Genomic DNA, 15,481 nt, shown 5'->3' on the forward strand with positions numbered 1-15,481 from the left:
AATAATGCCAAAAGAAAAAAAAAAGTTTTCTCTCCTCACTCTATAAAGACCTTAAGGCTTGGGGACAACTGAGCAAAGTCTGGTAGCTAAGTAGAAGCTGGAATCAAATTTCCAGACTCCCAGATCAATGCTTTGCATTCCACACAAGAACTGCCTCGAGCTCTAACATGCCTGTGATAAACGATTCAGATTCTGCATTTCTGACAAGCTCCCAGGTGATACTGATGCTACAGGACCTGGGATGTCACAGAAATAGGAAGACTCTCACCCACTGCACCTGCTAAGGTAAGTCTTGGGAATGTTTTTTTAAAATATCTTTTAAAAAGATATCTTTCTAGGAGCAGGACAAAGTGAGATTACAGATGAAATATTGAGGTTTTAAAAGTTCTAATAATTCACAATATTTCTCAAATTTAAGGGTCATTTACATGGTGGTGTCAACTCCAGTAGTAAGCAAAATACATTTAAGTTGCAAATTTTTAAAGTATACACAAACACCAACACTTTATAGCTGAGGGATCTCTCACTGAGCCATTCTATGGATACACATTCATTGATAATTTAAAATATACCACGCCTAAATTGTGTGGGCTTCCCAGATGGCTCAGCAGTAAAGAGTACGCCTGCCAATGCAGGAGAAAAGAGTTCAATCCCTGGGCCAGGAAGACTCCCCTGGAGAAGGAAATGGCAACCCACTCCAGTATTCTTGCCTGGGAAATCCCATGGACAGAGGAACCTGGCAGGCTACAGTCTCTGGGGTCACAAAGAGTCAGAAAAGACTGACTTAGTGACTGAGCACAGATGCAAATAGCACTATAGCTGTAAAACTGTCAATGCCCAGTCTCCTTTGATAATAGAAATGCTGTGTCTGGGGGTTGCTTTGACTTTCTTTAAAATTGGATGTTTCGGATAAGGAAGATGGCATTAACAAACCAAATTCCCAGAGGCTTATTTGCATAGACTTTACCATCCAATAGCACAATGTAATAAAGTTGACCATACTCAGTTACATATATTTTAACCTATAATACATTACATATATTATAATGATATATATTAGGGGGGTGTTAAAGTGTAACTGGGGGGAGAAATGATTTTTGAAAAGCTCTTGTTATTCTAACTCTCTATCCCCCTTCACTCCGCCCCCTCATCTATCACAGAAGAATCTGGATGCATTTGAAGAGAGTTGATGAACAGGGAACACAATGTGTCCCTCCAGCCAAAACTCAGTTACCTCCCAAAGCTTCCTATTGGTCCCCTTGAATCAGCTGAACTCAAGAGGTTTTTTTTTTTCCTATTAAAAAGTCCACTGTGTATCTAAATCGGATTCCAGTAAAAATTTCACTTCAGCTGAAGTGAAAATGCAGAGGTAGCAGTTAGGAATAACAGCTGGAGAACATTAGTTTTCTGTCTCTCCTTTTCTCTCCCAGGGGTTGAAAACTCCACTGTTCAGACAGGAAGTAGTCACACACCACACACTGCACAATACGAGAACGCTGGGATGTAAGAACAAGTTGCAGAGGATTAGAAAGAGTGTGAGGGGTTTTGTTCAAAAACACAGAGCCGCAACTCGGTGCTCCTTTCCGGGTATCCGAGCCCCCACCCCCACCAGTGTTCAAGTAAAGTAATGGGTACACACCCAGAACTGACAAACACATACTTCACTCCCTGAAAGCTTTTTAATAACTCAAGAGAAAGGAGGCTTCATCTTCCATTTTTCCACCATTTTTTAAAACATTACCTTCACGAGATTTTGGGGGGTGGCCAAGATTCTCCAATAATCTTCTCTGGTCTAATTTTACAGTTGGCTATCTTAAAAGACCACCTTTCAACTTTCTTCAAAAAAAAAAAAAATGAAATTGTCAGGGGGGAAAAAAAAATCTCTCTCACTTAACTGTCCAGAATAAGGAAATCTAGATATTTCATATATATGTGGAATTCAACACATGATGCCCTGGAAAAAGAATGATTTAAACAAAAGGTTCTTGTGGATACGGTTTTTTTAGGGTCGGTTTCTGCTGTAATTGCACAAAGCTGCTGAGAAGGAACACAGTCGCAAGCAAGGGGGAGAGGCATCCACCTTCCTCGTCCAGAACTCCTCAAGTTTTGAACAGAAGGACCGGAGTTTCTCTACCACAACATGCTGAATAGCCATTCTGCATTCCTAGCAGTCTGCAGGCGCGGGACCCCGCTTCTAACCGTGGGTCCTCTGGGGGCGGGCTGTAAAACCGACCCCGTCTCTTGCACTCCCCTCCAGCCAAGTTCACGAAAGACAAACCTTCCTAACTTCAAAACTGCAGGGAAATGCCTTTGCAGTATGCGTATCAGGAGCAATGCAGTTAATCAACCGGGTTCCAACACTACGGTTTTATGCAAAGAGGGGGAGGAGGGGCGAGGGAGAAGCCAACCCACACATCCATCACCCTTTTAGGAGTAGGTGGAGTTTAAAGTTTCCCCAACTTCCAAGTTCCCATTTGACAGGCAATATTTCTGTGCAATTTCCAGCCCCACGTAACAAACGGTCCTTTGCCCGTCTGGAGCCCCGGGAGAGCCCAGACCAAACCCCCCCGCCACGCCTGGCCTCGCATGGCCCCTAGGTGGTCAGTTTCACGAAGCTGTCAGCTCGGGGGGCAGTGAGCAGAGAATGGAAACTTAACTTCTTCCAGAAGTTTTCCCTGCTACAGGGGAGTCCAAGTGACTGGTGCACAAAGGCCTGGGAAAGTTTTCCCTGCGTTGTTTCTCAGAACCGTCTTCCACCAGCTGCCAAACCCTCCAACCTAAACCCCAGAAGCCCCAGGGAAGGGACGTTAAGGCACAGGCGTTTCGCCACAGGCAGAAAGGCCACGCGAGCCGTCGCACGGACAACCTGCGAAGTTGCTTAGAGAGAACCCAGCCGTGAGAAAGCATCCGCGGGGCGCGCGAGCACTCTGCTGAAGGGGAAGGTGATGGCCCAGACAGGGTGCTCAATGGGGGTGCGCCCCGATACCGGGCGTGCAAGAACCTTCCTTCTCAGACGCGAAGGCGAGGGGAAAGGAGATGGAGGGGGGTGGCGGGGTGGGGCGCGATCGGGAGTGTGAGGACGGACGGCCCACTCACCCTCGCTGCCGTACTGTTTGCCATTGTTCGCGCCCATCCTGCCGCCGTCATGCCCGCCGTCTCCCCGGACACTCCATAGCTGGGGCGCACCGCCTGCGCGCTCCGCCAGAGGAAAGCCCGCTCGACGGGACCGTTAGCTGCGCATACCCCACGCGCCGGGGCCGATCTCCGGCCGGGGGCGGCCCCCCGTACTCCGGTGGGCGGGGGAGGGGGAGCGGGCTCGGTCCCCTCGTGGCAATCCCCCGACTGCGCCGGGTGGGGACCCAGGGACGGCCGCCGCCCTTAGAATCCGCGTTCGGGGCCGGCGGGCGCAGTGCCGCGGAGAGCCCGCGCCCCGGGGCCGCCCAGAGGCTCGCCGCGCCGCCGCCGCTGGGTCCCCATCCGCCCGCCCTGATCCCCCCGGCGGTGGGCGCTGAGCCGAGCGGCGCGGGCGGCCGGGGCTCCCGGGCTCTGCCGCCTCCTCCGACTGCTCCTTGCGCACCCGCGGCTTCCCCCGGGGAGGGCGCGGCGGCCACTTGTTGCGGTTGCCCCGAGCGAGCAAAAGACTCGCGGCCCGGCGCGACTCGCCCAAGGGCCGGACTTTTGTTAGCGCCAGGCGCCTCCTCTCGCCGCCCAGCGTCAATCACAGCTGGAGCCCCGGGGAGGAAGGCCGGCCCGGAGATGCGCGGCCTTTTAAAGGGGCAGCGCGCCTTTTCGGGGCTCCGGCTCCCCGCCCCAGCCCGGGCGCAGGCCCTGCGCGCCGCCCGCGAACTGCTGCGGGGGGCGAAGGCAGGCGCGCTCTTGGCTCAATTTGACTATTGTTCTTTTCCCGGCTGGGTCCCTAATGAGTAAGATGAGCTTCCGGGTGTCGTTTGAAATCCCTTGGGTCTGCCTGCAAATACGGCCTGTGTTAGGTGTGGTGGCATTCCGAATCAGCACGCGTCGGAGGCTGATTCTGTCCGACAGCTCCAGGTATGCGTGCCGGCCTCCTCCTGTGACTCCCACGTTCGGGTCTGAGGCGGGAACCGAGGAGCGAGGGAGGCAAAACTTGAAGGGGAACTTAGCAGGGAGTCAGTGCAGAGCCAAAGACATTCCTCGCCCCGGTGCGGGAGGTTTCCTGGCTCAGAACTTTTAAGAGCTTCTGAGCCAGGAAGTGTGTTCCCCCCCCACCCCCCCACCCTCCTGTTTCTATGATTTTTTTTTCCTTGTGGTCGGTGTTACCCTTTGTTTTATACATTACAACCTCTTTTGGAAATTTCTATGGCACTTCTAGAGTCTTAAAATGGCCTTTTGGTGTTCACTCCTTTAAATGGAAAAAGGAAATTCTTCTTAATGTTTTATTCCCTTTCCATATAAATACCTAGAATTTTATAACATTGCATCTTAGTAATGACCTGGGCATTCACAGCGTAAATTATTTTCTACGGAGGCAGGCACGCAGCACAGTTTCTCTTTATAAGTGTTGGATGTTTTAAATTAAACTTACATAATGATACATATATGTATAATATATAAGCATTTATGATACCTGAATGGAAATCCAGCGTTTCCGTAATTACCTTTTTCGTACAAGACTTGCGACCTCATGCAGAAATTGTTAATGACTTGACCTTCCATAGATTCTCTTTGGGTAATTTCCTTTCATTTAATACAATTTTCATTAAAGATAAGCAAAAATACCATGTTTCCAAATTTTAAAATCTAGATTTATTGTTCCAGAGAGATCATCTTTTGAAGGAAAAATAAATTCATCTATTTTCAAACACAGGACTAAACAATTGTACCAATCACATGTCAACTGTTCTGTTGCAGGAAGGGGGACTTTTTCCAGGGCCCGAAACTGGGCACTTGTCTAACCCTCGGAAATGAATTGTCTGAGGAGACACATGTGCTGATGAAGCAAGAGATTTTATTGGGAAAGGGCACCCGAGTGGAGAGCAGTAGGATAAGGGAACCCAGGAAAACAGCTCTGTCACGTGGCTCGAAGTCTCCGGTTTTATGGTGATGGGATTAGTTTCCGGGTTGTCTTTAGCTAGTCATTCTGACTCAGAGTCCCTCCTGGTGGTGCACACCTAGTTCAGCCAAGATGGATGCCAGAGAGAAGGATTCTGGGAGGTGGTCAGACATGTGGTGTCTCCTTTTGACCTTTCCTGAACGCTTCCGGTTGGTGGTGGCTTATTAGTTCTGTGTTCCTTACCAGGACCTCCTGTCGTAAAACAACCCATGCAAATGGTTACTATGGTGCCTGGCCAGGGTGGGCAGTTTCAGTCAGTGTGCTTCTCCTAACAGTTCCAATTCAAAGAGATCAAGAACTATATTTCATCTTTTCATGTATATAATCTAGCACATCGTCTGGCCAATAATATGTGTTTCCCATGTCTGTTGAGTTAAATTTAAAATTTACATCACAGGCCGTGTATAGGAAATAAGAACATCAAAAATGTGGAAGAATCAAATGGGTTTTCAGAGTCTCTACCTGAAAATATAAACTCAAACTAGAAATGAATGTGTCCACATTATCTTCATCTAGAATGGGACTCTGCTCACCTGGTCCCTGTGATTTTTCATCATCTTGTAGGGACTTGCCCTGGGTCTAACCCTGGATCAGATCATTTTTGGAAACTTCATTGGCAATTAATCCACTGTAAGCAGTGGAATGATAGATGTTTCTCTTAATATTCCGTGTTGAGTTGATAGTTTGTTATAGGCTGTTATCTCCCTCCCTCTTTTGAGGTCTACACATCAGGAAAGTGATCCTAGAAGAAACTGAAGCTCCAGCAGTTCAAATGTCTAGAGTCACCTATGTGGTAAGTACCGAGATGGATTCAGGTTCGCAGACCCTCTCCTCCCTACTCTTCTACTTCTCTTGAACTGGTCATTATTCAACTTGGGAGGCTCTGTCCCCTCTTTTGGTTGAATCACCTTCCAGGATTGTTCAGTTCAGTTCAGTCGTTCAGTCATGTCCGACCCTTTATGACCCCATGAACCGCAGCACGCCAGGCCTCCCTATCCATCACCAACTCCCAGAGTCCACCCAAACCCATGTCCATTGAGTTGGTGATGCCATCCAACCATCTCATCCTCTGTCGTCCCCTTCTCCTCCTGCCTTCAATCTTTCCCAGCATTAGGGTCTTTTCAAATGAGTCAGCTCTTTGCATCAGGTGGCCAAAGTATTGGAGTTTCAGCTTCAACATCAGTCCTTCCAATGAACTCCAAGGACTGATCTCCTTTAGGATGGACTGGTTGGATCTCCTTGCAGTCCAAGGGACTCTCAAGAGTCTTCTCCAACACCACAGTTCAAAAGCAGTATCTTTATATATCAGAGCAAAGGTAACAGTGAAAGTAAATTGTAGTGACTAACCACATTTACCTCCTCTGAAGTTAAAATCTCTAAATACTTTCAAAGCTCTATTGCCAGCCATGGAGGGGAAGAGAGACAATCCGGCATAAAACAAAATAGAGGACTCCCCTGGTGGCTCAGTGGTAAAGAGTCCACCTACTAATGCAAGTGGCTCGATCCCTGGTCTGGGAGGATCCTACATGCCTCGGAGCAACTAAGCTCGTGTGCCACAGCTATTGATGCTGTGCCCTGGAGCCCAGGAGCCGCAACTACTGAAACCCGCAAGCCCTAGGGCCTGTGCCCCACAACAAGAGAAGCCACCACTGTGAGAAGCCCGCATACCTCAAGAGAATAACCCCCACTCATCACTTTCTTTCTAGAAAGAAAAGCCCTACTTCGCTTAAAATAAAGGGGCATTCACATGTGTATACGGTTTACATTTCAAAACTAAGATACTGTACACATGTACAATTTTAGAAAAAAAAATTCTAACCTTTTTACACAGCTGCCAAACAGAAACCACCACCTTTCAAGCTTCTTGAGCAAAAAATAGTGGGTTTTTCACCAGTGGGTTCTCAATAACTAGCACAGCTCCTAACTCAGTGTACTCACTCAGTAAAATCCTGCAGAAGAAATGAATGTTGAACAAAGACATAAAATGATTTAAGTATTGTTCCACTTTTTCTCACTGCCTTTTTTAAGAAGCCACAATCACCAAAAATATTTAATAATAGGTAAGCATTCTAAGCTTCCCAGGTGGCTCAGTGTTAAAGAATTCGCCCGCCAGTGAGGAAGACACAGGAAACACTGGTTTGATCCCTGTGTCAGGAAGATCCCCTGGAGCAAGAAAGGGCAACCCACTCCAGTATTCTTGCCTGGGAAATCCCATGGACAGAGGAGCCTGGAGGGCTACAGTCTGTGGTGTTGCAAAGAGTCAGACGTGACTGACTGACTGAGAACGCAGAGAGGTTTCCTAAGTCACCCCAAAACTGAATAATAATGTACTGGGCACTATTTTGTTTTTTTGTTTCTTTTTCCACCCAGTACTTTTTCCTCTTTGCTCTGGAAATATCAGTTCCTGTCCTTTGGGAAACTTTCACCCATATTCCAGCCATGGGCTTCCTGTGGGATTTGCCAGTTGTAGTGGTGGTGGCCAACTTCGTGGTTAAGTGGGGGCCCAGAATCAGACTGACCCAGTCAGACATCCACATCCATGTACCTCTGGCAGTAAGGGGGTAGCAAGTGCCTCTCCTGCTCCTTAGGTGGTATCAGGGCAGAGTCAGGACTTTCGCTATCATCCAGGAGTCTAGGGACACCCTCACCACAGTGCAGTGTCCTTGGAAGGAAAGCTACGACAAACCTAGTCAGTGTATTAAAAGCAGAGACAACATTTGGTCGACAAAGGTCTGTGCAATCAAAGCTATGGTATTTCCACTTGTCATGTATGGATGTGAGAGTTGGACCATACAGAAGGCTGAGCACCGAAGAATTGATACTTTTGAACTGTGGTGCTGGAGAATATTCTTAACAATCCTTTGGACAGCAGGGAGAACAAACCAGTCGATCCTAAAGGAAAGCAGCCTTGAATACTCATTGGAAGGACTGATGCTGAAGCTCCAATCCTTCGCCCATGTGATGTGAAAAGCCAGATCATTGGAAAAGACCCTGATAGTGGGAAAGATTGAAGACCAAAGAAAGGATGAGATGGCTAGATAGCATCATGACTCAATGGACATGAATCTGAGCAAAGTGTGGGAGACAATGGAGGACAGGAAAGCCTCACATGCTGCAATCCATGTGGTCACAAAGAGCCGGACACGACTGAGTGACTGACAAGTAGCTAAAACTTCCCAAATTCTTGAAATGGCAAATTTATAAAAACGGAAAACAGATTCATGGCTGAATAGGTTAAGGTTATTCTGAATAAAAGGGGAACATGAGGGATTGCCATGGTGCGGGAAATGTTCTGTATCTTGACTGTAGCCATTTCAGTTCTGATGCTGTACTACAGTTTTGCCAAAATTTTATCATTGGAGGAAGCTAAATTGGGGTAACCGTGATCCTTTTGTGTTATTCATCCCAAATGCAAGTAAAACTATAGTTATTTCAACATCAAAAGTTTTAAGTTGTAAAAAGAAGCCCTTTCACCACAAGATTTCTATGTATTCTTTCTGTACTATCATTTATAACACCTCCCACTTCTTCTTCATCCACGTATGGGAGAGCCAGAACCGTAATGATCACTGATTTCTTAGTGTTAATTGGATTTACATCTGCGTCTACTCAGCACTGGAGAAGGCAATGGCACCCCACTCCAGTACTCTTGCCTGGAAAATCCCATGGACGGAGGAACCTGGTAGGCTGCAGTCCACGGGGTCACTAAGGGTTGGACACGACTGAGCGATTTCTTTCACTTTTCACTTGCATGCATTGGAGAAGGAAATGGCAACCCACTCCAGTATTCTTGCCTGGAGAATCCCAGGGACTGGGGAGCCAGGTGGGCTGCCGTCTATGGGGTTGCACAGAGTCGGTCACAGCTGAAGTGACTTAGCAGCAGCAGCTACTCAGCACTGAGTGATTTAGGCAAAGAAGCCTAAAATGGTTCATACCCTAAACTTTGGATTTGGGAATATAAGAGTTAAAAGATTCCATTGATGAAAGGAACTGGCCAATTGCTAGATTAGTAAATTGTCCAATGACTTTGTCCTTTGAAGACCTGATGATGCAAAAAGAAAGTCATAAACATATAGAAATCTAAATTTCAATTGATATTCATATTTTTATTTCTATTTTTCAGTAGCCAACTCAGTGACCTTTGAGCTACTTTACTAAATATTGATAAATCCATACTTTGAGTAATGGGAATGTATTCTTTTCTAGAAGTATATTTTTAGAGTATTGAATCCAAAATCTAGCTTGATTTAAAACACCACGTGTCCATGCGTTCTAAGTCACTTCAGTTGTGTCCGATTCTTTGCAACCTTATGTACCATAGCCACCAGGCTTCACTGTCCATGGGGATTCTCCAGGCAAGAATACTGGAGTGGGTTGCCAGGTCCTCATCCCAGGGATCAAACCCTGTCTCTTGTGTCTTCTGCATTGGCAGCTGGTTTCTTTACTGCTATCGCCACCTGGGAAGCCCTTACAACACCACAGGAGTCTGTTTTTACTGGGGGTGGAGCCCCAGAAGGTCAGGTTAATCTTCTCCATCCACTTGGCCCTGGGAACAGACAAACTGCCAGAGTCCTGTGGAGCCAGGGGGCCAGGAACCAATCAGTGCACCTCTTTCCCTCAACTGGAGTTTGGTTGCAAACTTGCAAAGGATCACATCATTGCCATAAGTCTCCCTGGAAATACTGTAGAGAAAATGAATCCTCCCAAGAAACCCATTTTTGGGGAAACATCAAAGCTGCACTCCCTGAGATAAAAAAAAAATACTGAGAATGATCATAATAAATACTTGTCTTTAAAAGGGAGACATGAGTTTTCTTTTAAAGTTTATTTTAAAACTTTAAATAAACTAGAGTTTATTTAAACTAGAGTTTATTCACATTTATGTTGAATTTGTTCCCCTTGTTAGCACACTAGGTTGCCTTCAAAAAACTAAATCATCTGCTCATCTTTATTTTCATATTTTAGATTATGGTTAGATTTGCATATTGTTACTGTAATTATGGTGGAAGGTGGCAACTCAGTTCTAAAATAGGCTTGTGGTTGAAATACATGTATTAACTAAAAGAGGAATTACTGTTAATTATTATGTTTATTACCAAAATATGAAGTTGAATTCTTGACAAAACAAATATTTGTTTCAGATAGAAAATCATGGTAAAAAAAAATTATTATGCCCACCCTAGAACATTTAGTATAAGTATTTTTACTTAAACTATAATATTAGAGAAGAAAAAAAGAACATGCATGAATTTTATTTTAACATTTGCGCTGTTTTGAATTAAGTGTTTTGCCTGTCTCACTTAATGCCCATAGTTAACCTAGTGCTTCTAGACTTAACTTTATCGAGAAGACTACTGAGGCTCAGAGAAGTTGAGAAAATCCTAAAATGATGCACAGCAAGATTGGAACTGAGATCAATTTGCAAAATCTGTGATATTTCTCCCTATTTTCTGCCACCAATATCATGCCATCACAGGCCACCCTAGATTTGGACCAAGCCTGGCTTTCAGCAGAGATACTCTGTGTTTAACTTAAAAAGAGTGAAAAATCTTTTGAAATCTTCAAAATTTAATTAGGCACATCTTCATTATGCCACTTGAATCTTCACCATAGCCATAATGATTAGTGGCTAGATATTTTAGATAAATAATTTAGATATCATCATCATTATAAAGTAAATAGATCGCTTAATAGAAGAGGCACTTTATATAGGACTCTTGAAATTCTGTCTGCTCACATAAGTTCCCTTTACACCTCTGGGAAATGAAATAGCCATTTGCTGTAATTCAAAATATTACAATACTCACATACTCTACCAAACCATTAAAGCTCTGGATTACATTTAGCATGCAATTCCCTATTTGTCCCTGGATTACATTTAGCATGCAATTCCCTATTTGTCCTTTATCAGGCAACTATCCTATAGGAGGTAAATCACACAAGACCCTACAGTTTCCCAAACCAGCATCATATGCTTAGCTCAGAGTGTTATAGCATCAAGTCCTAACATATTTCATTATCTGGCTTCTTAGAACACAGCAGAGTAGAAGCAAGGCATTAGAAGGAATAATGCTCAACCTATTTGAGAAACTACAAAAAGTTATGGCCTCTTAAAAGTAGGGTATGAGAAAAATCTCCAAAGGGAAGATAGAAAAATTGAATAAAGGACAACATAAACAAGAAGCAAATGAAAAATTCACGGTGATATAAGCATAGGTTATTGTCTTATATAAGGTAATGTTGTTGTTTAGTCGCTAAGTCATATCCAGCTCTTTTGCAACCACATGGTCTCTAGCCCACCAGGCTCCTCTGTCCATGGGGATTCTCCAGGCAAGAATACTGGAGTGAGTTGCCATTTCCTTCTCCAGGGTATCTTCCAGACCCAAGGATTGAACCTGTGTCTCCTGCATTGGCAGACGGATTCACGCATGCCACCTGGGAAGCCCCCTAAGGTAATATTAACACCTGTAATAAATAAATTTCCAAGTTTTAGTGACAAGCACATGTAACTAGTCCACTGGAGATTATGCTCCACGCAATGATTCAGGGATCCAGGTTTCTGCTACCTTATAGCTCCACCAACCACAACATCATCTGGTCACAGCTGGCTGAAGGCACAAAGACACAAAGTGGAAGTCCTATCTCATCACCTCTGCTCACTTAACTGATGAGAACAAGTTCAATGGCTTCATCTGGACACAAAGAAATCTGGGAAATGTAGTCTTTGGCTGACCTACTGTCCTAGAAACACCCCACACTGGAGAAGGGGAACAGTAATACTGGTGAACACATCTAGCTTAACATTCTTGAGTAGTCCCTGAAGATAACTCTTTGTTGTTCAACAATTAACGCACATAGCCACTCATGTCATACACTTTGACCAGATCACCCAACCCACATTTGCCCTTCCTTTTCCCTTGCCTTCTTCTCTTTGAGTCAAAAGTTAAATACCTCTGGGAATTCCCTGGTGGTCCAGTGGCTAAGACTTTGCCTATCAACCAGAGAGGGGTGAGTTCCATCCTTGCTGGGGAACTAAGATCCCACCTGCCTTGGGGCCAAAAAACATTAAACAAAGCAGTGTTGTAACCAATTCAGTAAAGACTTTAAAAATGGTCCACATCTAAAAAAAAATAAAAATGAAAGTTAAATACTTGTTTTCCCAGAACCCCAGTAGTTAAGAATGGCCATATGGCCTAGCCTTGGCCAAAGAAATGTAAGCAAAATTCAGTAGGAGCACCTGGAATAGATTTTTGTCATGGAAATAAAATCCAGAGATAGTTCTGCCACTATTTCTTCCCTCTTCTTTCTTCAGCTCCCCTGTTTTTTGAAACTGTGGCAGCATCTTGTGAATTTCAGGGAAATGCCAGGATAATTATAAGGATGGTGACCTGGAGTCCAGAAGACAGAGCTTTTGAGGCGATGCCAGCAGCTTCCTACTTACAAACTCCCAGTAATGGGAGGATAGACACTGTTACTTAAAGCCAACCGGATACCTAAGAGATAGAACTTCCCTGGTGACTCAATGGTAAAAAATCTGCCTGCCATGCAGGAGACGTGGGTTTGACCCTGGGTCAGGAAGACCCTCTGGGTGAGGAAATGGCTACCCTCTTCAGTATTCTTGCCTGGGAAATCCCATGGACAGAGGAACCTGGTGGGCTGCAGTCCATGGGGTTGCAAGGGTTGGACACAACTTAGCCACTAAACCACTGACATACCTAAGAGATAACATGTTTTGTTCATTAAAAAGGAAGAAACAGTAGAAAATATAATATAATAATATTTCTGTCCTTATAATAGTATTTCCATCCAATGTATACTAAAATACATTGATGCTTAAATGAGGAATTTTTAATTACACAGAAAATATTCATACACAAAATAGAAAATTTTCCACTCTACATGCCCCTGAAAATGTCACTCTATTCATTTGCCATGATATCTTAATACACTGTTTTCATGTATGAATTATGTACATTAACTCAATATGGAGAAATGCTATTTTCAGTGTCTTTATCAAGACTCAGTCAGTATTTAAACCTGAAATCTTATGTTATGTGGAAAAGTTGCAAAATAACAAAGGAATATTTCTTTCTCAACTATGGATATTATAAAACTTCCTGAAATTCAGTGTGACTTTCTTGATCAATCAGAAATCAGCATTAATATTCATTAGAAGGACTGATGCTAAAGCTGAAGCTCCAGTCGTTTGGCCACCTGATTCAAAGAGCTGACTCATTGGAAAAGACCCTGATGCTGGGAAAGAAGGAGGGCAGGAGGAGAAGGGGACGACAGAGGATGAGATGGTTAGATGGCATCACCAACTCAATGGACGTGAGTTTGAGGAAACTCTGGGAAACGGTGAAGGAGAGAGAAGCCTGGGGTGCTACAGTCCATGGGGTCGCAAAGAGTCGGACATGACTTAGTGACTCAACAACAACAGCAACAGATAATTTGTTTAAAGTGGAAACATGTGCACTGGTTTTCTGGCAGCAGTAAATTCCCTGATATAAACAGTTTTCATTTATGTGTCCTCTTTCTCTGCAAAACTCCAAGGACTTCAGTATTGGTCAAGCTATCCCTCTTTCCCAGCTCTAAGTGGGCACTTAGGGTGTGATTGGAAAGACATTGTGACTTCATGTTTGTGACCTTGAGGGCTGTGAAAACTAGAATAATAGCCAATGGTCTTATAACTAGTAATCACAGCCCAGCTGCACAAAGTTTCAGGAGGGTCGAGCACCACCTCAGCAGGAATTCAACACTGTTGCAAGCCCTAGAACTACTGCAGTGAATAAGGTAACATGTCTGCTTTCACCGAGGTGGAGTCATTCATGGATTTTGTTGTTCAGTCACTCAGTTGTGTCCGTCTCTTTGCAACCCCATGGACTGCAGTACACCAGGCTCCTCTGTCCTTCACTGTCTCCTGTAGTTTGTTCAAACTCATGGCCATTGAGTTGGTGATGCTATCCAACCATCTCATCCTCTACCACCCCCTTCTCCTCCTGCCCTCAGTCTTTCTTGGCATCGAGGTCTTTTCCAGTGAGTCGGCTCTTCGCATCAGGTGGCCAGAGGATTGGAGCTTCAGCTTCAGCAACAGTTGGTGTTAGTTGGTGTTGGGCCACTCTAATGTAGGCTTGTGGGTGAACTATGCTTGGTGCCAAAATTCAGGTAAGGTTCAGATTTCCCCTGCAAGTCCCTCTGGAGCTCAGGCCAAAGGAAATGAGGGGCACTAGTGCATGCCCGTCTCATGATGGGTCTCAGAACTCAGAAAGGCCAGGCCCAAACTTGCAAGAGGATTTTAAACTTTCACAAGCATCAGAAACAAAAGTTACACAGCCAAGTCCAAACCCAATGGATATGGGAGTGGCTTGGTCAACTTTGGTGCATTGCAAAGTCACATGACAGAAGCAGGAAGTGAGGAATTAAGAAAAAAAATTCTAATCTACTGCAGCCAGGATGGAGAGAATGTTGTGAATAAATGGAAACTTTCCAGGTTTGCTGGAAAAGGAGCAAAAGTCCGATTATACAGGGTTTTGTGAACATGATAATCATTTTGAACTTTATTTTAATTATAATGCAAATTGGGGAACCAATTTGATCTGACTGATACTTTTCAGATCAGCAGGCTTTACTGTGAAGAACTGACATATCATAGAAGCCCAGATGCTGACAGGCATCTGCCGTAGATTAGGTGAGAGAAATTTGACTGCTGTTAGCACAGTAGTGGGGGCTTCCCACTGCTTTTACTGGACTATAGTTGATCGACAATGTTGTGTTAGCTTCAGGGTATGGCAAAATGAATCAGTTATCCATCTACATATATCCACTCTTACCCACTCTTTCTGATATTAAGATGAGCTTGTTACCTGTTTTGCTTCAAGATTCTCAACCTCAATTCTTGACCTCTGTTCTTCGCATTTTCAGTTCATGCATTCCTTACTTCTCCAGATCTAGGGTACCACTGACTTCTCTGACACCGCATCTTCTATACCTTAGTCCTTTTCTTGTCTGGAGCAACCCTCTTCCTTTGTTATCTGACTTTTCCAGCTTTCACCAGTGATTATTTTTAACCTATGAGGTTGGGGACGAGAGGCTGCCAGCCCCAGTTCTATCAAACTATTCCCCTGAATTTGTCTTGACTTCCTGCTCCCAGAGTTGCCACTTCACTTTTTACTCTGAGATACGACTTCGGTATTCTTACCTTGAGAACCCCATGAACAGTATGAAAAGGCAAAAAGATAGGACACTGAAAGATGAACTCCCCAGGCCGGTAGTGCCCAATATGCTACTGGAGATCAGTGGAGAAATAACTCCAGAAAGAATGAAGGGATGGAGCCAAAACAAAAACAATACCCAGTTGTGGATGTGACTGGTGATAGAAGCAAGGTTCGATGC

At 44.6% G+C, this 15,481-nt stretch overlaps 1 protein-coding gene and 2 long non-coding RNA genes across 3 annotated transcripts in view; 1 reads left to right on the plus strand and 2 right to left on the minus strand.

The window, feature by feature from the left end:
• The window catches only part of LOC145517047 (uncharacterized), a 50,879-nt gene extending 48,075 nt beyond the window's left edge, over window positions 1-2,804 (minus strand). The window contains exons 1-2 of the long non-coding RNA XR_014061954.1: window positions 2,658-2,804; window positions 1,742-1,836 (exon numbers count right to left, since the gene is read on the minus strand). This is a non-coding gene — a long non-coding RNA (uncharacterized LOC145517047). The remainder of the gene's footprint in view (window positions 1-1,741; window positions 1,837-2,657) is intronic.
• Window positions 1-3,215, minus strand: part of FBXL7 (F-box and leucine rich repeat protein 7) — a 431,217-nt gene extending 428,002 nt beyond the window's left edge. Inside the window, exon 1 of the mRNA XM_081519328.1 lies at window positions 3,097-3,215. Within this exon, the coding sequence (XP_081375454.1) occupies window positions 3,097-3,133 (37 nt within the window). The 5' untranslated portion in view covers window positions 3,134-3,215. The remainder of the gene's footprint in view (window positions 1-3,096) is intronic.
• Window positions 3,216-13,738: 10,523 nt separating this feature from the next.
• LOC145517046 (uncharacterized) overlaps window positions 13,739-15,481 on the plus strand; it is a 53,860-nt gene continuing 52,117 nt past the window's right edge. The window contains exon 1 of the long non-coding RNA XR_014061953.1: window positions 13,739-13,882. This is a non-coding gene — a long non-coding RNA (uncharacterized LOC145517046). The remainder of the gene's footprint in view (window positions 13,883-15,481) is intronic.

Source organism: Giraffa tippelskirchi, chromosome 8 (genome assembly GCF_054371585.1).
Source record: "Giraffa tippelskirchi isolate mGirTip1 chromosome 8, T2T-mGirTip1v1.2.pri, whole genome shotgun sequence".
In the NCBI taxonomy this organism is placed as follows: Eukaryota; Metazoa; Chordata; class Mammalia; order Artiodactyla; family Giraffidae; genus Giraffa; species Giraffa tippelskirchi.